This window comes from Chamaea fasciata, unplaced genomic scaffold, assembly GCF_029207755.1.
Source record: "Chamaea fasciata isolate MVZ Bird 193981 ecotype frontalis unplaced genomic scaffold, bChaFas1.0.hap1 SCAF_3, whole genome shotgun sequence".
In the NCBI taxonomy this organism is placed as follows: Eukaryota; Metazoa; Chordata; class Aves; order Passeriformes; family Sylviidae; genus Chamaea; species Chamaea fasciata.
In genome coordinates, this window is record NW_027094088.1 from 178,900 (window position 1) to 203,802 (window position 24,903).

The 24,903-nt window shown below is 48.7% G+C and overlaps 1 protein-coding gene across 1 annotated transcript in view; it reads right to left on the reverse strand.

Annotated features, from left to right (window-relative positions):
* Positions 1-12,381: 12,381 nt before the first annotated feature.
* The window catches only part of ACSS1 (acyl-CoA synthetase short chain family member 1), a 31,283-nt gene continuing 18,761 nt past the window's right edge, over positions 12,382-24,903 (reverse strand). The window contains exons 9-14 of the mRNA XM_066177598.1: positions 21,397-21,509; positions 20,890-21,016; positions 19,155-19,282; positions 17,618-17,681; positions 16,933-17,051; positions 12,382-15,592 (exon numbers count right to left, since the gene is read on the reverse strand). Of these exons, the coding sequence (XP_066033695.1) occupies positions 15,422-15,592; positions 16,933-17,051; positions 17,618-17,681; positions 19,155-19,282; positions 20,890-21,016; positions 21,397-21,509 (722 nt within the window). The 3' untranslated portion in view covers positions 12,382-15,421. The remainder of the gene's footprint in view (positions 15,593-16,932; positions 17,052-17,617; positions 17,682-19,154; positions 19,283-20,889; positions 21,017-21,396; positions 21,510-24,903) is intronic.

A 24,903-nucleotide genomic window follows, 5' to 3' on the forward strand; every position in this document is an offset into this window, starting at 1 on the left:
TGACTAATGGCAATTTATCTTCCTCCCACGAGGAATATTAGAGCCTGTCGATATGGGAGGATCTGCCGACCAGGCATTATGAGCATCAGGGGTTTGAGTCAGAGCATGGGGAGACTCTGGAACTGGGCCGCATGCCCAGGTGCTGAAGATGGGTGGAAAGATCAGAAAAAGAGGGAAGAGGACAGAAAAGTGTCAATGAGCAGGCTGTGCATAGCCAGAGGAGGCATTTGCTGAGAGCACCTCTGAGTATCTACTGCGATTCTCGGGTATTTCTGTGTACTGAAATCCTTCCCACCTTATACACATGGAATAATCTTCAAGCATCATCCAGTCTGAGTTTGACAAAGTCACTGAGTCACAGAATTTACCAGGGAGCCCTTACAGTCTTGATGGGAAAAGCAGGCACTTATAAGCACTGCAATATCATTTTAAATTTTTGTTATATGCTTCTAATTTCACTGTGCTCAGGTCGAATTAGCCTGAGGTCTGGATCTCAAAACTATTAACTCTCACTGATTAGATATTGATACGGGCTATTCTTTTCTGAAACACCATCAGTTTTGCATGCCTTTGCATACCTAACTTGAGACATCTGGAAGCCCGAGTTTTTCAAGGCTCTTGGAAAAGCCACAGTTTTTTCAGTGTTTTGACATTGATTCTGTGGCTTTGAAAAGCTTCTGTCTTGAATTTCAAGTACGTAGTCATTGGTCATTTTGGAAAATCTTGTCTTAAATACTTACGGAAGGGGAACAGTGTCATGATAACGACCCATCAGAGGCAGGCTCATAAAACCGTAGTAAAGCACTTTGACAAAGAGGGTGATTTCCCTGACCGTGCTCCACCCAGTAACTGTGGCCTAATGTCCTTCCTAACTGAGGGGCAGGACACACAGTCTTTCCCACTGTGTCTTTGAAACATCATGTCGGGAAGTGACCAGGGACATTCTCTTGTTTGCAGCAGTAAGCTCTCTGAGATGGGCCATGCCTCTCACTTCATGTCTATACAAGTGCCAGGTGCACTGCTAGAAAAAACAATCTGCGTACAGGAGAAGTGCCAGCAAGACTGGCAGCATTCAGGGGGGTGGGGAGCGGGGACCTTCTGCTGCCTCTCCTGAGGAAACGGAGTGAGGTTTCATTCCAAATGAAACGTGAGGAGACTGGCTTTGCAAACTTCATGGGTCACATCTTCTGTCTCGTGAAGTGGTGGGGGTCTCTATGGTGTTTTGACTAGTTTGGCCAAGGAGCAGCTCATGATCACCAAACTCAGAACTTGCTTAGCTCAGCTCACTCTCTCTGAAGCAAGTCAAAAAATAGCAGAAAACAGCAAATCATTCCCCTCCTTCTAAACCTGCTGGGTGGAGTACTTCACTCAGTATTCATTCCAATTTCTATTTACACACACAAGAATGTTTCCTAACTCTGGCTCACAGAATTGGTCCTCTCCAGTTCAAATTACAGCACACTTGAAGCTCTTGTTAGATCGTATCATCCATAGCGCCTTGTGAGAACTTACAGCATCCAAAACAAATTCAGAATTGGAAAAAACTATGGAACAGGCTTCTCTACAACGATTTTCAGCTTGTATCCATAGAAATAGAGGTTGGATTGGGAAAACTGCGCTCTGTTATTTTAAATAATCAAAATGTAGTGATTACTGTAAGGTATGTGCTTTGTTTTAAGTGGTCTGACACTCATTTCCATAGAAACAGAGAGAGGATAACAGCCCACTTGTTTGAACTGTCCTGTGGATTCTGTCTGTGTCAGAATGCAGGAATATAAAGCTTTTAAAAATGTGGGAAAGGCCTGGGGTTTTGTTCTTAATTATGGGGGGTTTTTTGGTTGTTTTTTTTTTTTGTTTTTTTTTTTCTTTGTTTTAATTCTCAAAAGCCAAAAAGAACATTAGGGAACTTCTTGGAAATTTTATTCTGGGCGAATAGAATGAAAATGACAAATACCAGCTCTTAAAAAATTACAGGGGAGAAAGCAGGAAGAAAAAGCAGTAGGATGGGGAGAAGTGTACACACACACACAGAGGAATGTGTGTGTGTGTGTGTGTGTAAAAGTATTTCTGAGATATTTTTCTGACAACTCTTGTTATTCTACATTAGATCTAGTGATTTTTTTTCACTAATAGAAGATTTTAGACCATCTAACTGAACTATTTTATTTCAAATTACTATTTTCACATTCACTTTCTTTATTTCACATTGTTTTCTTCTTAACTGACACACTAATTTTATCGGAATTTCCATACACTAAGCAATGATATGAGTTTTGAATTGGCAGTTTGGCTGAAGTTCAAGGGAAAATGAATATCAAGGAGAAAAAGAAGTGAAGTGCTCAAATTTTGGCTTTGCTTTTTTAAAGCTTCCATGGAACAACACAATTCCTGCATTTCTGGCACAGTAAAATAATTCCTCCCCAAGTTCAAAAGAGAGAAACTCACTGAAGCAGATGTGATATCTTTCTTGGATTCTAACTTCTAGACTTTCAAGTGATTTTTTTCTTTGGGGAAAAAATTAATCCAATTCCTGTTGCTCGTGAGGGAAGGACAAGGCTGAGATTCTGGAATTCTACATGCTGAACATGTCTGGATTAGTTATATTGTCTTCCAGCAACTGAATATTGCCAGCTTGTAGAAGCAGCTTTCAAGGCTGTAGCAGAGAGGTGCATTCTGCACATCGTGATAAACACTTGCTCCCTTCCTGCCTTTGTGTTTTATGCTACTGTCTCCAAGTTTTCTATTCACACACTACCCATCACGGGGGATAGCAGAGATTCGCAAAAATACTTTTTATATTTTAGGGTACTTGGTTTTTAGGTTAATGTTGAATAGCAAAGTAGCCCCCATTCAGCGGGAAAAGAAAAAGAAAGTGTATACATATATCTCAGTGCCATTCTACTGAAAGCATGTCTTCAGTTCCTGTCAGCCACAGTGTCCGTGAGTTTTCCTTCTCCACAGGAAGGCTTCCCTGGAAGATGTGTACAAGCCGGAGCACCCAGCTGCCTCTTGCGCTGTGCTGTCTTTCAGCCCTCCCCGCTTCACCTCCCTGGAGGTTACCTGCATTTCAAACCTCTCCCAGTTCAGTCATTCCACTTGGAAACTGCCTTTGCCTTCGGGTTATACTTGCACACTGCCAAAAGAATGCCAGGCTCATTCCTGCGCTTTGGGATGGTCTTTTGCTTACAGCATCACCAGGCTAGAAAAAGTTACGTTATCTCACTGGGAAGATTCACAAATACTCATCAGGCAACAGCCCTGGCAGACCTTCTGATTCAAAGCCTTTCAAGCACAAGAATGGGATACTTCCCAGTGATTTTGGATGCTGTCTATATTCTTCTGCATTGATTGCGCTTCAATGACCCCCCACAAAATTTGTTTGAATTTTAAAACCCCGCTGTGTTAAGAGAATCTTCCCCCACAAAACCGGGGGACAGACAGTAGAAAAGGTTTGACTGCAGCAATTTGCATTAAGTGTCCTTTGCAGGCTTTGACTATTTCCACCCACCCCTGAAAGAGCCTGGGAGACGGGCATTAACGGCCAATCATTAGGCAATGGCTTTTTGAGATAACAATCAGGCTTGCCTAGTATCAATGAGACCTGTTAAAATTAAGTCTTTGCCTTGCAGAGTCACTTTGTGTTGTCATGTGGGATGCTGAGATGTGACACAGCACGTCCTCTTCCCCTAAACAGGTTTAATCCCATCTTCTCATAATCTCAAAATTCTGTTTGTCCCTGCCATGGCATCCTGGTTATCAAACCAGCTGCCCAAGACTACGGAGGCATAGTCTGATATATGTGATACCCCGTTGTTTTTCTGGGTGTTAAAAGGGACAAGGTGAGGAATAAAAGTGGATTCAGATTCAAACACGAAGACCAAGTTGGTCAAAGTTCAGTGTAACCTCTGAAAAGAGGGGCCAGACTTTGGAAATTCAAATCTGGATGCATTCCAACTTCAGTTGGAACAGGAGGAGAGGAATAGTTTTAACACAATTAGTTTGGTCCTGTTAGAAATCTATATTATAGGGTTGGCTTTCCGCAAAATGTATGTTATATAAGTAATAATGTTGTAGTAAAAATATAAGTTTTTCTTTTATTTCTTCTATTAGTAAAGAAAACTAAGCATAGTAATATTCGCTAATATAGTATGCTTAAACTGTCTATTTAGCCAAAATAACATCCAATAAACATATAAAAAAGACTCTGCTATTTGCTTAAACTGTCTGTTTGGTCAAAACAACATCCAGTAAACATACAAAAAAACCCCTCTACTATTAATATACCAACTATCAAACATCTACCATCTAAAAAAAGCACAAACCAAAGCCCAAATTAAAAGTAATAACAAAAACACAAACAAAACCCACATACTCTAAAAAAGCAACCCCCCAAAAAAGCCATACAAAACAATTCCTAAAATATAAAAACTAATTTATAAAAAAATGAATATTCAACAAACTAATGCAATAAAAAAGTATCTAAAGTATAACTTTAATATAGCAAAGTGTAGACTTAGCTGAGTGCCAAGTCACCCAACCAACCCTATTTTGCTTTTTTAATCTCCCTTATAACTTTATTAAATTTATTTTTAAATTTTACATTTTAAAAAAATCTCGTTTTTCACAGTTCCATCATCTTTCACCTACTCACTCATGGGGTTTTGTTGATTTTTTTTTTTCCAGGAGAAAGATCAGTGTGAACATGCATAGCAGGATGTAAACAGTTGGATATTCATGTTTACCCACTTTACACCCCAGCACAGCCCCAGGAAGAAAAGATGCTTTCATTCCCCATTTCCAGAGTTGGTTCTAAGCTCTCTTTCCTGAGGACAGCTCTTACAGGAACTGGGAAATGAGTGTCCTGATTTATCCCCTTGAGTCCCTCATACCTTAAAAGAAGCACCAAATGACATTTGAAGGTAGTTTAGCAGGTAGTAGTGACAATTTGTTGGAACTTCTCACCGGTTCACTTTTCTGTATCACAAAAGATTACAGGGAACAACTTGGACTCTCTCAAAGTAACTTCAAGATGTTTCCCCACTTTGCAGTGAAGGTTTTAAGCCAAGCCTACACACTTCAAACTCAAGACCCGCTGGAGTCGGAACGCTGCGGGGATGAGGCAAGGAGGTGCCACCGGTGTGAGGAAAGAGAGAAGGTCCTTTTGCAGCCTGGAAGAGTCAGTGCTGTTTGCCCACTGAAATCCCTCACCCAGAGATCCTGCCAGGCGTAGGTCCCAGCTGGGTCCCCTCAGAGACCCGTGAGCCGAGGTGTAAGGGCTGCAGCGGCAGACTTGGCAGGGTCGGGCACGAGGGCCGAGGGCGCCTGGAGCAGGCAAGGCAGGGAAGTTGGGCTGCGGGGGACGGGGAGTGATGGGGAGCACCTGGCACCTGCCTCGGGAAAAACACAGGCGGGGAAACGCGGTCACGAGTCGCGGTGTGTGCAAGTCCGTGACAGTCCTCCAACCATTGCCAGGCGAGAACGATGGGGGAGACTGTGAGATGGAGCCTCTAGAGCAGAGGGAGGCGCGAACTGCTCGGAGAGGGGTGGGGAGAGCCGGGGAGGGCGGGCGAGGTGCAGCCGGCTCTGAGTCAGCCCGGCCGCGCGATGTGCGCGGAGAGCAGCGCCCGGCACGGCGCCGCCGGGAGCCCGCGTCCCTTCCCGTCCCCTCCCCGCCGCCCCCGCGTCCCGAGCGCCCGCGCCCGCCGGACCCGCTCCCGCCGCGGCCGCTGGCAGGGCTGCTCCGCCCTCGCCCTCCCTCTGCCCCTTCTCCTCCTCCGCCCGCGGGGCACGGGCAGCCCCGAGGGCGCCAGCCGGGACCGGCCGCACCATGTGAGGCGGCGGGGCTGCCGCCCGCCCCGAGCCGCCCTCTCCCGCACCATGAGGGACGGGGATGCGGGGCAGCGCCCACGCCGCGCACAGGCAGAGCCCGGGCCGGTGCCGATGCTGGGGAACTGGGGCAGAGCCCGGGCCAGGGGAGTGGGGCCGGGCTGAATCCTACAGACCATACGTCAGCCCTAGAATTTCTCTGTCACGCTAAAAGTGTTTGAGCTCGAGCCCTGGAGCATCCCCTTCCCAGGCCCAGTGATTTCAGCTCTTGACCCACAAGCTTTATTTCACGGCCAGCTCGCTTCTTCCAGCTCCACGTGCGCATTCCTCCGACTCTGGCAGCTGAAAACTCTGCACCGTCCACGGGGCAGGGTCTTCATCTTGGCCCCAGCTGAGCAGCAGTTGAGCTCTCACTCTACTGTCTATGCCCACCCCACAGTCAATATCCCAGCCCCAGAGTGATTTCAGCTCTGAGCCTACTGTGTCTACGCCGAGCCCGCAGTCAATATCCCAGCCCCAGCCCTACAGGGGCAATCCCGGACCCACGCAATATCCCAGCAGCGGCGGCGTTTCAGGAGCAATCTTACAGCAATCCCTTATCAGCTCTCCACACCCTCTCCCATTTTCGGGCTCTAGACCCAGCCCCAGCATCAGTATCACACGCCTACAGTCATTTCAGCACACCAATCCTACAGTCTGTACATCAGCCCTAGAATTTCTTTGTCACGCTAAAAGTGATTTGAACTCGAGCCCTGGAGCGTCCCCTTCCCAGGCCCAGTGATTTCAGCTCTTGACCCACAGGCTTTATTTCACGGCCAGCTCGCTTCTTCCAGCTCCACATGCGCATTCCTCCGACTCTGGCAGTTGAAAAGTCTCCACTGTCCACGGGGCAGGGTCTTCTTCATCTTGGCCCCAGCTGAGCAGTAGTTGAGCTCTCACTCTACTGTGTCTATGCTCAGCCCGCAGTCAATATCCCAGCCCCAGCCCTATAGTGGCAGTCCCAGACCCACGCAATATCCCGGCAGCGGCGGCGTTCCAGGAGCAATCTTACAGCAATCCCTTTTCAGCTCTCCACACCCTCTCCCATTTTCGGGCTCTAGACCCAGCCCCAGCATCAGTATCACAGGCCTACAGTCATTTCAGCGCACCAATCCTACAGTCTGTACATCAGCGCTAGAGTTGCTATGGCGCTGGCAATCTCTCTGCCACCCCTCTAGAGATGTGAGCTCACTCCATGGAGTGTCCCCTTCCCAGGCCCAGTGATTTCAGCTCTTGACCCACAAGCTTTATTTCACGGCCAGCTCGCTTCTTCCAGCTCCACGAGCGCATTTCTCCGACTCTGGCAGCTGAAAATTCTCCACCGTCCACGGGGCAGGGTCTTCATCTTGGCCCCAGCTGAGCAGCCATTGAGCTCTGACCCCACCGTGTCTATGCCCACCCCGCAGTCAATATCCCAGCCCCAGCCCTACAGTGGGTATCCCTGACACGGGCAATATCCCAGCAGCACCAGCATTTCAGGAGCTTACAGCAATCCCTTTTCAGATCTCCACCCTCTCTCCCATTTTTGGGCTCAGTACCCAGCTACAACATCAGTATCACAGGCCTACAGTCATTTCAGCGCACCAATCTCACAGTCAGTTCGTCAGCCCTAAAGTTCCTATGTTACTCTAAAAGTGATTTGAGCTCGAGCCCTGGAGAGTCCCCTTCCCTGCCCCAGTGATTTCAGCTCTTGACCCACAGGCTTTATTTCACTGCCAGCTCTTGTTTCACTTTTGTCTCCATGTCTTCCCAGCACTGGCACATAATAACGTTGCTTTTGGTTCTCAGAGTATGGTTGTTGTTTTAGGTCTAACTCTGTGTTGTTTCAGCACAGCTCTTGTACCCACATTCCAGCCCCAACCTACTAATCCTTACTGCAGCAACAGCTCTACCATCCCTATCCCCCCCTTACAGTGATTTCAGCTCCAGTCACGCAGTTCCCGTCCCGGCTCCATACTCCCTAGACCAGCCCCACAGGGGTTTCACCCCAAACCCTACCATCTTTGTGTCTCCTCCAGCTCTGCTGTCTCAGCTCCAGCTCCTCAGCGTTCCGCTGCTTGCCGCTAAAAGCCGCTACTGCTTCTCCCTGCAGCTCAGGACTGTTGATAAGGCCACAAGTCAGTTATTATCATCGCTTCAATGTCCTTAGGAGCTCTACCACCCACCCTCCTGGGTTCCCAGCCCTGGGAACACTTGGCACCTGAAGCCCAACATCTGTCTTCCCCCTCTCGCTGGGTCTCAGCCCAGCACTTGCCCCAAGGCCCCCCTCACCTCCCCCAGGCAGCACCGGGGGCTGGGAAGAGCCACTGGGCCCCTGCTCCCCCATCCCAAAGTGCCCTTGCGTTGGTTCTCGGGCCCTGGTGCCCTCCGAACCCCCACACCCTCAGCCTCTGCTTGGTACCACAGGGCAAGGGCTGGCAACCCCCCAGGCATCTCCTGCAGGCCCTGAGCTGCAGCTCCATCCCCTTCTCCCGTGGCATTTATCCACTCCAGCCCCAGCATTCCCATTGCTCCGCATTGTTTCGGGCCTGCCTCTAGTGCCAAGGTCCTTATTCCACACCCTGGGGCCTCATGTCTCCACTGGCCTCGCAACCGGTGTTTCAGCCCTAGCCCTACAACCTTTACTGAAGTAACATCAGATATCTAGCAAAACAAAACAAAAATAAACCAAAATAACGTAATACAGCGACGCAAATAATGAAGCGGAGTAATAAGAGACAAAATTCATAGCTATTTAGAATAAAACAAAATAAAACTTTAATAAAACTGAAAAAAAAATGCAGCTTTATTTCCGATATTTTAAACGTTACTTTGTATCCAGAAACTACGGAAGCACTTCTCCCCTGGTAGCCCCAGCCGGTCTCCCTGCGCCGCACCAAGACCCGCACCAGCCTCCGGCCGTCCGAGTCACGCAGGGCGCGGCGGAAAGAACCGGGCACGGCCGGCAACGCTGCCCCAGGACACCGCCAGTCCCCACACGGTAGCAGACAGACGCGGGAATCGCGTACGGGCTCACCGGCGCACCCCTGACCGGAAGCCGCAGGGCTCTCGTCCTGGCGCGGCGGCGCTCCTGCGGCGGCGCTCCTGCGATCGCCGCTCCTGCGATCGCCGCTCCCCCGCCTCCGCCGAATTAGCGCCCAGACCCCTCAGGGCACGCTATTTATCCCCCAGGGCCAGGCCAGCCCAGCCAATCACAACCTCAGGCAGCGGCGACCCGGCCAGCCCAACCTATCACAGCGCAATGTCGGCCCGCCAATCCCGGCCCGCCCGTTCCCGCCCCCCTCGGCTCCGCGACCCCCCGCTGTCCCCTCACGCCCCGCTCCCGCCATTCCGCCCGCTCCCCGCCGTCTCCCCGTTTCCCTGGGAGAACTACCGGCCGGGACCTCAGCGGGGAGCTCCCGCCGCGCTTCCCGGGCCCCGGCAGCACCTGCCGAGGCTGCGGCAGCGGAGGCACGGCTCCGCTCGTTCCCAAAGCCGGGGCGGCGGGAGGGACGCCTCAGGCGAACGGGGGACCGGGACCGGGCTGAGGGGCCGGGCCGCGACTGAGCGGGCTGATCTGGGCGGGACCGCGCCCGGATTGAAAGGGCGGCTGTGATTGGATGGGGCGGAGAAAGGCGGGCCGGGATTGGCGGGGCTTGGCAGCTGAGGCTGCAGCCAATGGGAGCGCGAGCGCTCAGGCGGGCGGAGCCAGGGGCGCTCGGGGGTCCGCGGTCGCCCGGGGTCCCGCTCCCGAGACCCCCGTCCCCTTCTCCGACCCTCCCTGAGCCCCGGTCCCGGCTGAAAGGCCCCTGCAGAGCCCCCACCGGAGCGCCCGTCGGCACTCGGGGCAGGGAGGGGCGTAGCCGGCAGCCCGGCCGGGAGCGGTTCCGAGTCGCCAAGGCGGACTCTGCGGTAGCAGCGCGGGCCAGGGAGCGGCGGCGACGTGGTGGGGAGGGGGGTCGGCGGCGGGGAGCGGGGGGGCGTGCAGAGCCCGCTGCCGGCTGTGAGCGCCTCTTTCCCCGCAGCGGTTCCGCTTCTGCGGGGACGTGGGCCGCCCCGACTGGGTGCTGGCCGAGATCAGCGCTGGGAGGATCAGCACCCTGGCCAAGATACTCAAGTGCCCGCCCCCCGCCTGCTGCGGGCCCGCTGCTCACCGCGGGGGGGGGCAAGCGCTTCAACACTACAATGGCATAATCAGCAACATTATTTAATCTCGTGTTCTTCATGCAAGCCTCAGCGTTAAGAACACTACCGGCCTCTTCTAGTAGTAATAATATGCGTATATTATGCATATGTTATTAGTATTAATATTTAGGTAAGAATTGTTAGTGTTAACACTGATAGTGAGTGTGTTAGCTGGTGTTTACCGTGGTGCTCTGCTCTCCCACAGTATGACAAGATCCCGAATCTGCCCTTAGATGCAAAGTTAGGTGAGCACTGCTGTCCTTACCACGATCCCCTGATGGAGCCATGCTCCAGGCATGGGCAGCAGTGTGTCTGGGGATGCCTTTCCAAGGTGACAGAGCTCACCCCCCCTCCCGTCTGCAGAGTCGGGGGATTTGAAGGCGACCATTGCTGTCCTCGGCTTCATCCTCTCCAGCGCGGCCAAGCACTGGGTAGATGGTGAGTCTCTGTCAGGTGACCTGCAGCAGCTGGGGCTGCCCAAAGGTTCCTCAGGCGTGCTGGGATGTTGCTGACAGTTCCCAGCCTTGCCTTCACATCCAGATGGAGGGCAGGCTGGCTGCTGTGCTGTCCTCTGTCACCTCCTTTCTGTGCCATCAGTCCCTGGGGGCTCCCCAGGTGCTTTGGTGGAGTTTGGCAGCTTCAGGCCTGGTGTGAGCAGAGGGGTTCTTCTCTTGTCTCCCCTCAAGAGCAGAGCATGCCAGCGCCTTGTGCCATTCCTTTGAGGAGAAGCAGAGCCCCTTCCAGGACTGGCTCAGTGCCTGCAGCCTGAGGTGTGAGCGGGGTGTTGGGTCTTAACAGGAGTGTGGGGGTCAGTGTAAATCACCATGCTGGAGTGAACCGGGGTGCTGACACCATCCCACTCCCCACCGTACTGACCCAGCTGGGCTCAGTGTGCTGGCACGTGGATTACACCCTCAGCTCCAGCGACTTGCAGGAGGTCAATGAGCCCGTGGTGCACCTGACCTTCAGTGTGCGGGACAGAGTGTGAGAAAATGACAGCTGTCCCTGCAATGCTCTCGGCCAACAAGTTCCAGGTGCTGCTGGCAGATGAGGCGCCCGGAGGGGTGGCAGCAGGGAGGATTCTGCTGGGGGAGGTGCTGTGGGAGGCACGCTGGGAAGGGGATGCTGGAAGGGATGCTGCAATACCAGCAGCTCCCCCACATCTCCGTCCTCTCTCTGCAGTTCTGAAGCAGGGCCAGACCTTGACCTCCTCTGAGAAGCCAGAAAAGGGCCTTAGTGGGAGACTGCCACACTGAGTTGGGGGCCAAGACTGGTGCTCCTGGCTGGGGAGGAGGACGTTTCCTCGCCCGCTGAGTTTCCAGGGGCCCCTCGAGGCAGCTCCAGAAAAGTCCCGGTGACAAAGCTGAGCCGTGTCCCACTGCGTCCCCCCGCCGTGCGACGTCTCCCCGCGGCAGGACCACCTCAGCAGGGCACCAACCTCCGGTATCGCCCCGCAGCCAATGGGAGCGCGCACCGCCCGCGGCGCAGCCAATGGGAGCGCGCACCGCCCGCGGCGCAGCCAATGGGAGCGCGCACCGCCCGCGGCGCAGCCAATGGGGGCGGGCTCGGGCTGTGCCGTGCGGTCGCGGCCGGCGGGGGGTGCGTGGCGGTGCGCGCGGCCTGGAGCTGCCCTTCCGCCGGAGGGTGGCCCGCGTGGCGGGGGGAGGCGCTGAGGGAGCCGCAGCGTCGGTGCGGGCACACGGCATCCAGGATGACCACCTGGATTAAGGTGCTGCTGACCTTCAGGGAGAACCTCACACTTCCCTGCAGGCCCCCAGTCAGGGTGATTGCAGAGGATTCAGCAGCGTTCTCAGTGGCTTCCTAGAGAAAGGAATGAAGGCAGAGATAGTCTCAGCCTGGTAGATCCAGGTTCCCAAATCGCAGTGCAGGCACTCACTTCTCCAGAGTGAATGCTCGCTTACAGCTAGGACTGACAGAGAGGCAAAAATCTCAGGGCAAAACCAAAATCCAAGTGCTGCGTGCACTGCTCCTCTGCATAGTTTCCAAGTAATAGCCCATCACATCCCAGGCATTCCAGTAGAGGGGAACGTCATCCAGGAGTGCAAAGCTGTTGGCATAGCAGCCTTCTGGGACTGACTCTCTGAAAGAAAGGGGAACAGGGGAACAGCTTCAGGTTGTGAAGTCTCATCCTTCTTGTTTCTTTCTTTGGTCCACCGTTGTTTGTGCTTTTGGGCCTGTAAGTTTTACTTGCTGTCCTTGGTCTTCAGCAGGAAAAGCACCATGTCTACCTGCTCTGTGAAGAGAGCTCACCAGCACTTAACATGAGGCTCAGATCTACACCCCTAGGCAGCAGAGAATCTGGAAAACATGAAAGCTAAAACTTAAGGCATCACAGTGAGAACGTTTTAATTGATTTCTTTGTAAGGTGTGGTGTGTGGGACGGTATTTAGGTATGTGGTAGGTGGTAACAGGTGGGGCCGAGGGGATGTTGTTCTGTCAGTCTGTCAGAGTTTGCCTCAGAATCCCGAGGCCTTTTCCTGTGCGGAGTTGGGAGGCAGAAGTTGCTTTAATTTGGCTTGTTTCTGGCCTTTTTTGGTGCTGAATTGATCTTTTGTGTGTGTTCTGTGTTAGTTTTCCCTCTTGCTTGTGGCTTCCCTTGGCTCAGGTGGAGTGTGGGGGTTTTTGCTCCATGCTGGAGAGTTGTCTTGAGAAGCTCTTCTATAAATCAGTTATGCTGAGCCTTGGTGTTTTTGCAGGTGAGAGGGGGACGCGTGCTCTCAGGGTGTGTTGTCCAGGGAAGGCACAGAGATTTTCCTGGCTTCATTTTTTCTGGACTGCATATGATACTGAATACTTAATTAGCCTTAACTTGGAAAGAACATGGCAGGAAGAAACAACTTTTTGAGGTTTGTATTCTTGGCTGATTTATTAAGTGATTTTAATAAAAAAAACCAAAACCATGGAAGTTGCCATCAAGTTTGTAAGAGCTACTTACTGGAAGGAGAGGCAGCTTTTGAGAAATGTGAATTATTCCTGCTAGCTTAAGCTTTCCTTTTCAAGGCATTCAGATGGCCTCTGGCTCCCTGTTTTATGTTTGGTTGATATACCTTTTACTGTGAGAAGGCCCTCTATGGCAGATAAATGTTTGGGTTAAAGGTTTGTTGGGAATTCCTTTGGCTGTGATAGATTGAAATGTAGGCAAGCTGCTGTGCTTGGCTCCTTTATTGCTTTCTGTGGGTACCTTAAAAGGCATCATGTAACACTTCCAGTGTTTTTTGGAAAAAGCAAGGTGAGAGAGTTGCTTACATAATGTGCAGTGAAAAATGAAACCTGGAATCTGAGTATTATCAGTAACTGCTTTCCGTTTTAAAATGAATGAGTCAAGCTCCTGTGGATGGCAGCGTTGTGGAATGTAGGAATGTCCTGCTGAGGAAGTGTTGGTGAAAGGATGCCTGCGGTGATACCCTCCGGCTGTCTGGAGTGCCAGAACATTATTGTGTTTTCATTTTCTCCCCTCTGTGGCTCACAGGCACTGAGGCCTGGTTCTGTCTGCACCACGGCTGGCACAAATGTCCCAATGCACTAAAGCACACTGCTCCTCACACAGACACTGTTTGTGAGACAGTTTAGATGAATTAAACCATGGGTCTGTGACCACTGGGACAACACACAGGGAAATTTCAGGTCAACAAGGCAAGGAAGTTCTACGTCCATAATATAAGAAATACTTTCTCTATTAAAAGCCAAGTGTGTGATTTTGTTCAAAAGTAATTTTCCTTCCTTCACACTGTTATTTCAGACTGCATGGAGACAACTTGTTTAAACAAGTGAGTATACTTTTTCTGTCAAAAACATTACCTCTTGTCTGCTTCCCACTTGAAAATTACATAAGGAAGCAGGTTGGGTGTTTTTTTCTATTGCAGTGGCAATAAAGTAGTGTCTATCGCCTAAAATATTAACATACTGTCAATTCTATCAAACCTTCAAACCTCCTGATCTTCAGCTTCCCAGGAAGTCCCCAGGGTGTCTACTTATCTTATGTAAAAATGCATTTCAGTCAAAAGGATGGGATATTTAACAAATCATGGTATTCCTTACTGTATTATCCAGTCCCTAGAGACATTTTAAAAAAAATATATATATATTTTTAAAGCAAATGCAGCTGGTGTCCTCAAAGGAACTCTGGGATCTAAGACCACACACCCGTCTTTGAGAACATATCATACTTCAAGCAGCCTGCTTCCCATTGTGGTACCAGAATCTCTGCTGGCCAAGAAACTCCCCATGCCTTTCCCAGTCCTACAGATCATCCACCCACTTTCCTCCTGCCTTTCCTGCCTTCAGTTAGGTGCACGTTTTGTCTTTCCAGTACATAGTCCCTCTGAAAAAAGCAATGTTGCTCCAATTAAATTCAGGAGTAAGTAGCCCTAGTAGCAAATTCTTCTGTACAGCCAAAATCTAAGAAGTGCTTCAACTGGAACATGGTCATGACAAAATGAATCCAGAAATAAAATTAGGACTATGCTGATTGCAGTTTTGAAAGCATAGGAAAAACAAAGGCTGTTCTTCCCTGCTATTCTGAGGTTGCTGATCTGGAATGCTGCTGCCATTTTCCACAAGGCATCTAAGAGGCACTTTTTTTAGTGGACCGTGCAGTTTGTGGGTACCCACATGGCACTCAACTCTTTGGTAAATCAGCATGGCAGCAGTGCACTGAGGACATGTAGGAAGTCCAGTCACGGGCTTTGTGGCTCCTTTTAGCAGCTGCAAGTGCTGGTACTGGCTTGCCTAGGTGGGACAGGAAGGGTCACAGGCTCACCATCTCCAGGAAGTTCCAGGACACATGGTGGTAGGAACAAATCCATATGATGAAAGCCAAAAGAAATATTAGAATAATGGGTAAAGTCGAGGATTATCATCCTAGCCATGTCCTTCTCATGTCCCTAGTAATGCATAAGAAACATATACTAGAATACCCAGAATTGCTCAAAAGGCACCACAGTTGTGAAATACAACTGCTTGGACTCAGATATCCAAGCTGAAGGAAAAATTGAAGAAGTGTTTTCCAGGGCTTCTTTTAAAACAGCAAGAAGTATTGTACAAAAAACACTTTCATGTTCAGTAACATCAAAAAGAGGAACATTAACATCTGCATCTTGCTTCTGCTGATGTTAAATTTCAGCATAGCTCATGGAAACCACCAATGGCTGCTCTACAAGAGCCCTAAGTGCAAGGAAAAGGAGTTCACTGACGGGGGAAAACTGCAGACTGCTCCTAGCCCAGTGCCATCTCAAAAAATGTGGAGTGGAAAATCTAATTCCCCTAGAAGGAAACACTTTTTTTAAAAAAACATCAAGAGAGAACTATGTTGTTTGCCTGGTTATTTGAGACCTTCCCCATTTCTGAAGGAGAGAAATCCCAGAGCTGCCCATTATGAAGAACTCTTCTTGTATTTCTGGTAAGCATCCAGTATCTCCTTGACAACACTTGGATCATCAAGTGTGGTGACATCTCCCATGTTGCCTGATTGTTCAGTGATTACTTTCCTCAACAGCCTTCTCATGATCTTCCCTGATCGGGTTTTAGGGAGGCGCTTTACCACCTGCAAATAAGGGAAAGACACACCTGTAATAGAACTCGAATCCTGCTGGAAATCACAAGGAGATCTGGCTGGACTATCCTAAGCCTGGCACACTGTTTCATGGCCAGAGCTCCTTTGAGGCTCCTGGGAAATAGATCATGGAGCACGCTAGATTACATCCAAGGAAAGGAGCGTCACTAGCTACACATTTTATTCTTATTTTAAGTGGACTTTTTTCCCCATTTGCCATGTCCAGACTGAGTCCTGCAGGACACACAGCTCTTTTAGGAATCAGGTTCTGAATATGCCGTTAACTATTAACATCTAATTACACATGAAAACTTAGGCACCAATGATGACACAAATCTTAACACATTACCAGAACAGATAGAAATATATATATTCAGCTTTACAGAGCAAGAATATAAAGCAACAGAATTCTGCACACCAGCTGCAGGGTCTCCTACTCAAGGGATATCGCTTGTGTGATGACGTTTCTCTCTGCCTGGTATCTGTCAGCCTACACACCTTCCTTCATAACCAGAACAACCATAAATGCCTTGGCTATGCCTCCTGGGAAGGCAAATTCTGAAGGCTTTAGCAAAAATGTGAGCCTGATGAAGAGTTCTGAGACACTGAGCAGAGACACCAATAGGTGTCACATTTTCCTACATAAATTCTATAGCATTAACTGACATGCAAGGAAAGAGTTAGAGGACTTTTCTGCAGGACTACCCCAAAGCACAGGGAAATGGAGGCATTTCCTTGCAGACCTGCAAGTTCTGGAAGCTTCTCCAATCCACTGAGGATATCCTGGGCTGTTCCAAGTTGAAGAAACCACTCTTGCCTGCTCCTGTTGTATTCTGCTGCCTATGCATTGGTGTCCACCTTACATGCATGTGGCTAAAGCAGAGCCCCTCAAAGAACTATCTGGTCACTGCCCCCAAGAAGAGAGAAATGGATGCGGGCAGACCTTGAGGGACAGCTAAGGGCCAGCTTTGTGAACTCTCCCCTAACATACAGAGGGAGCTGCTGAAATGTGAGGAGGCTTGAGAGAGAGCTTGGAGCTCATCAGTGCTTCCAGGGCGAGGCATGTTGTGCAACAGAAACAGTCAGTACTTGGAGGTCTGACGTTCGCTAATTATCACTGCAAGCTAGCTGGGCGGTGTCCCTGCCTCTCAGTGCCTCTCTCACATGCAGACAGGCCACTGCACCTGACCTCCCCTCCCTGGTTCCCTCCAGCCAGTTCTGTTCTCCTGCTCTTTATCCTGCAGGACAACGGCAGCACCGCAGCAGGATGGTGAGGGTTGCTTGATGTGACCATTTCCTGTTGCTGGAACCAGTTTCAGTCTCCCACTTACCAGAATGTGGTCAGGCACAGCATATTTTGCTATCTTGGAAGCCACTAGGGTTTTGAGCTCTTCTTTGATATGGTCTACACGAGCTGTCTGCTTCTTTAGCACTATGAAAGCAAAGGCACCTGGAAGAAAAATGAGCAGATGCCACCAACCTCGTATTAGATACTGCCTGGAAAGACCTAGGATGCTCATCTGAATGCCAAGGAAGGTTTCAAATCATTCCTATGCACAGTCTACGGACTGACAAGAAAATCACTGATCTTTTTTTAGAAAAGCAAGTCAGACTCCAGCCCTCAAATGATGGTCCAGCCTTTTCTCAGTATCTGTGGCTGATCTCAGTGACAATGACAAGTCAACATAAATTACCAAAGTGTTATTGGGATCAAAGGCTGGCCAGTGTAAATCAGCTATTCCCATTCTGTTCAAAGGACATTTCTAAGCACAATCTTATAAAAGGAAGCTCTACCGTATACATGAACACTATGTATGAAAACAGTTCAGGGAGTAACACCCAGGTTAGGAACATGTAGCTATTTTCATGGCTATCTTTGTCTTGTGGGGCTGCGGTGCCAGTCAGCCGAAGGGTAACTGCCCTCCCATTCCCTCAGCATCTTTTAACATGCAGCCTGGGTTAGAATTTAAGGGAAGTATATGCAGATGTCCTGTCAGGACACTGCTTTTCACATACCTTCTCCTTTGATCTTATGTGGATACCCAACCACAGCTGTCTCAGGGACCTCAGGGTGATCAGCCTTCACAAAAAGTCAAGCAAAAATACACAAATCAGAACTGCTTCAAGCCCTACAGATTTTGTGCCAGTTGCTCTACAAACAAAACAACTTGCTATATATCTCACCCTCCCCTTGACAGATCCTGCTGAAAGCACAACAGGAAAGCTGGATGCTAACTTCCTGCCGCAGGGTCAGCTGGTGGCCATGGCCACTGCCACCTCTCGGGGAGTAGCTCTGTCCTGGGCCCCATTTTTATACACAAAAATAAGTACTCCTACATCCACTGCTAAGCCCACTGAACACCAAGCAGAATTTGCAACATCTGGAAACCCTCTTTCTCTTTCTTTGTGCACGACTGGTCCCAAATGGTGACTAGCCACTGCCAAATCACAAGCAAACAGAGTCTTGCAGTGCTCAGGGCTACAGAGAACTGTGGCCAGCAGAGGTAAAAAGCCAAGTTGCCAACATCACAGTCCACATTGGGCTTGTGTTTATAAGTGCCCAAAGCACACCAGAAGGCAGAAAGAATCAGATTTCTTCATTCCCTAACCCAAATGCATTTTTGTTGTTACGCTACACAACAGTGATTACTTCTGATGCACTGCAGAGTTTAATTTAACATTCTTCTGCAGTAAGAAGTAGAAGAAACAGACCAGAAGAAACAACATATCTGCATCCTACACCAAAGAACAGATTATTACCTTAAAGTAGATTAACGCATGAAAGTAAACATCACAGAGCAATCTAGGCACATAAATATATTTTCTTTTACACATACATACACACACATAAATTGTGAGAGGAGCTGGATACTATAGCCATGATCAGAAAGTTGCACAGACAAAGGAATTACTCACAGAGGATAAAGTAGGATCCCGTGTTCCATATGAACACAGCTCAGGTTCATCGGATGTTACATTTAAGTGCCATTTGCAAGCAAGGCAAATAATATAGAAATAAATATACAGGTGAAGTTTTAAATGCAAACACTCCGAGGGCTTTTTGTTTTCAATTCCCGTAGATGATATTATTTTCTCTCGAAACGACATGCTAGATTTGCAGCTGACATAAATCAAGGCGGCTTTATGTTTAACACTGCTCAATTCTGAGGCATCCTCAGGTAGTTCAAATAAGCAGGAACCACAGGCTTAGGAAGGAGAGGTCAGGTGTTAACAGAGGGGAAGGAATAAATAGGAGAGACACTCAGGGAGTGTCTACCAGCATCCCAAACGCCAACTGCAACAGTACCACATCACTGAGAGGAAACTCTGACAGCTCAACTGCAGGGACTGCTCACAGTGTGGCTCCCCTCACTTGCTCATTTGTTGTCTCCTCAAGAAGGGAGCCGTTTCCTCTTGCACTTTTGCACATTGTGCATCAAGCTGCGTGTACGCAGGGGCAGGGTTTGAAGGCAAGAGACAAAGCTGCTTTGAAAGGGTCACCCTACCCCACAGATATGCCCTGTCAAGGGACCTCCACCTGCTTGGAACTTACCATTGCATCTTCTATTTCTGCCGTCCCCAGCCTGTGTCCACTTATGTTAATGATATCATCCATGCGCCCTGTTATCTGGTAATAGCCTTTCTGGCTCCTGTAAGCACCATCCCCTGTGAAGTAGTAACCTGCAGCAAAGACACAGGGCTGATCAGCAGGAGCAAGCGGGCCGGTTTTGGGCTCTGGTGCAGGACAGACCATGCCATAGGATGGCGAGTAGCGCAGGGTGGACCGGGCAGCTCGCAGGCCTTCGCAAGCTCACAGCTGTGTGACCTGCCTCCCACTCCTTCCCACTTCCCTCTGCCATCCCTGGCCCTCCTCTGCTCTAACTGGGCTGTCTGCCCTGAATAGCACCGAGACAGTGAAGCTCAGGTCTCTGCCAAGATGGACAAATCACTGTAGGCAATCAGCAGCAACCAGTGGCTGACATTCCTGTAGTAAAAGCAATTCCAGCAACACAACCCAGTTGGATTTAAAGAACCAAGAGGGGCTCTCTGATCTCTCTAGGCTGTGCATGCCTACATCTGCACAGCAGCTGTGTGCTCAGACTTCTTGGTGCACACAGTACTAAGGCAAAAACACGTCAAATGCCATTTGCCATTGAGCCACAGGCTACTGGTCAAGGTCAGAACTGCTGCTGGCTACACCTCATCACACATGGAAAACCACAGCTGTTCAGCTGAAAGGGAGAAGCTCTATTACATTTTGTACATGGGAACACTGCCAGTTTTTTTAATCACTTACACTAGGATGGATGAAAAGCCATTTTCCCTCCCAGCTAACGAAGATTCAGATCCCAGATAACAGTCACTCTCTAGCACATGAATGTGGGAGAAACAATGCTATAAACTCCAAACCACCCCTTGATAAGCATGGAGGGTCTAAAACATTTGACGGAAACTGAAAAAGACCCAGGGTTTCCTGGAAACCCCAGCATCACTGAGGACGCCTCCGGTAACACAGATTGTGTTGGCTCTTCACCAAGGCCATGTCTGCATCTGAATTGTTCCAGTGGCACATCTGAGAAGCAGCAGGCAGCTACTGCTGTGAAATCTGAAGGTGGTTCTTGCCAGGACCCATTATTGTCCTATTCATGGACTTTCAGTGATGTTTTCTGCCCTTCCAAATCAATTAAACAACTATCAGCTAAATATGAACAAAACATCAGATGCAAATGTAGTGACTAGTAAGGGACTATGGGGTCATTAAATTTATTGTACCAGTTTCCCATTCTTATTATCCAGCCCATTCTGTACAATTTTCAGGATTGCCTGTCTTATTCTTGCCTACCCTATAGCTTTCAAATCCCTTTCAGTTTCTTCTCCTGAGTCAAGACAGTTACCTTGTCCAATGTCCTACAAAAAACGTTTCCCTGCCACTCCCAGTTACTTACCAGACACGGTGACCACATTTTAAAATGGAAGGTTGTAACACAGGGTTAAGATTCAGTGGTGCGGGAGGTATTTCTCATCCAATATGCCTTTTTCCAAGTGAGATACAAAGCTCCAGAGAAAAAGGTATTTGGACTTTAAAGCTTGGGCATTAAAGTTTTCTAGAAACTACATCCCTTTCGACAGCTATAAAGGTCAACACTACCTAAAACCATCAGGGCACGCTTGCAACCTGTGACACAAACCCCAAGCCACCACGGTACAGAAATAGCAGAAAGTACTGCTGAAAATATTCACTGTGCTTTTGCTGCAGTGAAACTGCCTTCCCTTGGCACTTTCCTTACCTGGGTAGGCTTTGAAATAGGTGTCAATAAAGCGCTGGTGATCTCCATGGATTGTTCTGGCCATGCCAGGCCACGGCTGGGCAATGCAGAGTGCACCAGACACATCATTGCCCTCTATAACCTCTCCCTGCCGGTTCAAGCACAGGAAGGATGAACAGGTGAACAAAAGAGGAATAATAAAGAGCTTCTGTGTTACTGATCCTGTTGCTCACTGCAGACTGCCAGTGGAGGGTCACAAGTAGAGAAAATAAATGCACGCAGCTCTTCTAAACACTTGCAATGTCCTGTTGGCAAACCTGTATGGACAACTGAGATATGCTCGCGCTCTCTCTCTCTCTCTCTCTCTCTCTATATATATATATATATATAAAAACTGCTCATCTATTCTGCCATTTTTAAGGAGAAACAGGATCCTTCTGGGTCCTGCTCCTTTGCTGTCCAAAAGGTGATTCAAGCAGAAACACACACCAGCTTCTTGTTTGGGCACCCAGCATAGCTCCAACTCACATTCTCATCCACGAGCACAGGCACAATCCCAAAGAAAGGTCTCATAGCCATAGCAGGAACAATCTCAGCTTTCTCCTCTGAGGGCCGCGGGGCAATGCAGATGCCACCGGTTTCTGGAAGAAAAATGGAAAACAAAATATATGTAGTCCAGCCACCGCTGGGTGAAAGCAAATTCCAGCTTTTCTTAGATCAAGAGGAAAACAGTGAAGCCACCTCACAAGAGCGAGCCACAGGGAATGACTTCTGTAGGACCAAGGAGCACGGACATCTGAAAGCAGGAGAGGCCTGGCGTGGGCAGTACTCGGCAGCCCCACTTCCTACCCAGAAGTGATTTTACAGGAAAAGCATAAGCATGTTAGGGGATTTATCTCCCTCTAGTGTTTCTACAGCTGTCTAAGGTTAGCAGGAAAAGCACTTCAGGAGTTTGAATTACTACTATTACAGAGTATGAGATTAACCCACCCCTTACAGGCAGGTCGAGCTTTATCTTCTAGTCAAAACTGAACCTTTTAATCATCCTTTTTCATTCCTGCTGGGATGAGCATTAAATCAGACTCCAATCTTAATGAGGTCTTTCCTATTCTAAATCTAATTCAGAAACACAAGAGAGAAACAAAACCAAAGCAGAATAAGGCTTTTAAAAATACAACTCTATAAATAAAGGTATGTTCTGTCACACAGAGAATGCATTCCTTTGGCAGCTTTGCTGAGCTTGTGAAAATTGAATCCAGGGGTTGGAATGGCTGAATTTGACCCTGAATTTGCATCCAGCTATGAAGGAGGGTCTCTGATGGCTTTAAGCTTTAGATCTGTAGCAAATGGTTTCACATGTGGCTTACACATAGTAGTATTTACCATTTCATCGATGGGCATGCATTCACTTCATGGTTCTGTTAATTTTGAAAAGGGGAGCTTGAATAGTTCCAGGAAGAAGCACCCCAGACACCTGCTGTTCTCTGTTTGCACAGACAAAACCTGCATCACAACAGGAACCCTGACTAAACTGAAGGTTGCTCTTGCTAAGCCAGTGCTCATCCTAAATACAGCACTGAGAGCTGTGTTTCAACACGGTGTTCGCCACATCCTGCAGCCAGCTGCACACGAGGCAGTGAAGTCTCGCCCCTGAGGAAGCTGCACGGTAGAAAGGGTGCCTTAAAAATTATTTGCATGGTGAAGACCTATTATAAATAGGTTTAGAAGTACTGGTTTTAGCCACTGACAGATGACATCAAGCAAAACTTCTAGGCTCTACCTTGCCCTTACGAAGCCTTTCTATTCAGAGGCAGAGCTAGCGGAAAAAAACTGTTTCCACGTTACCTGTGCCCGTGCTGTCAACACAGTACAAACTCACCCAGACTTTGGGCAAGGACAGCAGAGTCTGAGCAGGGGATGAGTGCTTTGAACTAGGCTCCCCTCTGCCCTGGAGAGATCCCAACTGGCAGCAGAGTAGAGCAGGTGCTCTCTGCCACCACAGACAGATTGGAGTGACTGCTTTGGGGGAATCTGTTTCAGAAGCACCGGCCCAGTCTAAATCAATGTGAGATGATGCCAACAACCAAAGCTTCCAGAGCCTATCCGGGGATGTTTTTCAAAACCAGCTTCTGATCGTGGCTGTTTTGTGGGGGGGTTTTTTTGTGGTTTTTTGTTGGGTTTTGTTATTGTTGTTGTTTGGGGATTTTTTTGTTGTTTTTGTTGTTGTTGTTGTTTGGGTTTTTTTGTGAAATCAGTCACGAAAGTGAAAATACCTAGTGTCTCCTCTGCATCATAAAGAACTATACCTAAAACTCAAACACAGCTTTGATTCTCTTACTGTCAATCACAACCTGGTATCTTAAGAGCAAGAGCCATAGGAATTTTTCATCTGCACACACCACACTATTAAAATTGCTTCTCATAATTGCTCGCTCACTCATTTGCCTCATCCAAAGACTTTAAAGTGGCTTCTTAAATCACCATTTGCTGATGCCTGCCAGGCTTTATTAGCTGGCAACAGGTTGCTGCTCCGGAGAGCAGTGTCCCGTGGAGGACACTGCACCCAGCAGCACAATTAACCAGCTTTTCTGAAACTGTATAGCCAAGGTGACACTGCAGGACCACAGCCAGCATCCATCACATTGTTCCTATGATCTCTTCCCACGCTCCTTTTACATTTAAATGGCATATATAGTCTTTCCAAGATTATATTGGTTTCCTCTTTATTAAAGCATCAACTGTAGAAAAAGATTGATTCCACTTTCTAATAAAATCAATGTCATGAATATTTATCATTATATTATGCTTCCAGGAGCTGGTAACTCTTTACCTGCAAAACTATGCCTGGTTCAAGGTAAGACCAACTACTCTGCACTTGGTCTAATGGACTGTCCAGTGAGTGTATTTTAACCTCTCACCTGACAGTGGTTGCTCCAAAATCCCTGGAGAAATACAGTTTAATACAAGATCTAATGCTGTACTTTGGAGGAAATAGATTACACAGCATGAACACTGCATGCACCAGTTAACAAACAAACAAAAAAACAAACAAACAAACCAGAAAGCGTCAGGACAAAACTGGATTCTTCTCAATTACATCAACGTGCAGTAAATAACTGCTTCTCCGTGGTGTTTTCTTTCAGAGCAGTGAGAAAGAAAGCACATGATGAGGAAAGACCTACTCAGTCATCTTTCCTTCTGCTTAGCATGTCGAAACCCAAAAGATTTAAGAAATAAGTAACTGAAGCAGATCTCAGTTAACATTACTGCTCTGAATTCTGAGGTGGTTTTATTTCAAATCTGAAAATTTAAAAAGAAAGAGCTTGCAAGTCAGGTCTGGATTAAATGGAACTTGGTTGTGTGCCAGAAGAAAATTTATCACACTGAGATAGAGAGCCTGCTAGCAGGAATAAGGATGAAATCAGGAGCAGCTTGACTGGAAAAGGAATGGATATGCTGCTCAGTGGCAGCTTAAGACTATTTTTCAGAGGTTTCAGACTATTTTTCAGAGCAGAGGCAGAATGCCAGCAGCTGTGCTCTTGCCTCCATGGCAAACTGGATCTCACGACTTGAGAAGGACATATTGCAAGACACCTCTAGCAACTCCTGAGTGCTGGTGCCCAGAAAAGAGAGGACTGGGTGCTGAAGAAGGAGCCAGGAAGGAGCTGCAGGACTCCTTTGAGCAGAGGGCCCCACCAGGCAGCACAACCCCAGTTTGGGTACAGCACGTGGCCTCTCCCTGCTGCTGGCCAGGGAGGCCAGGAGGCAGAGAGCAGCTCTGCTCTAACTGGACTGGAGACAGCCAGTCACTGTGTCCAGCAGCTTGTACACAGCAAACAAACCTCAGCTGATGCCCACAGCTACAGAATATCAATTCAGTCATGGCAGAAGGTGCTCCCCAGCAGTCCTGCTGGGTGATGGCCACTGTCCTCCAGCCACCTGATGGGCAGCCCGCAAGTCTCCACTCCAATCTCCATTCCAATCTGCCAGAGGAGCTGTAGTCAAAGGTCCCTTTGACTACACAGCTTAGTTTTC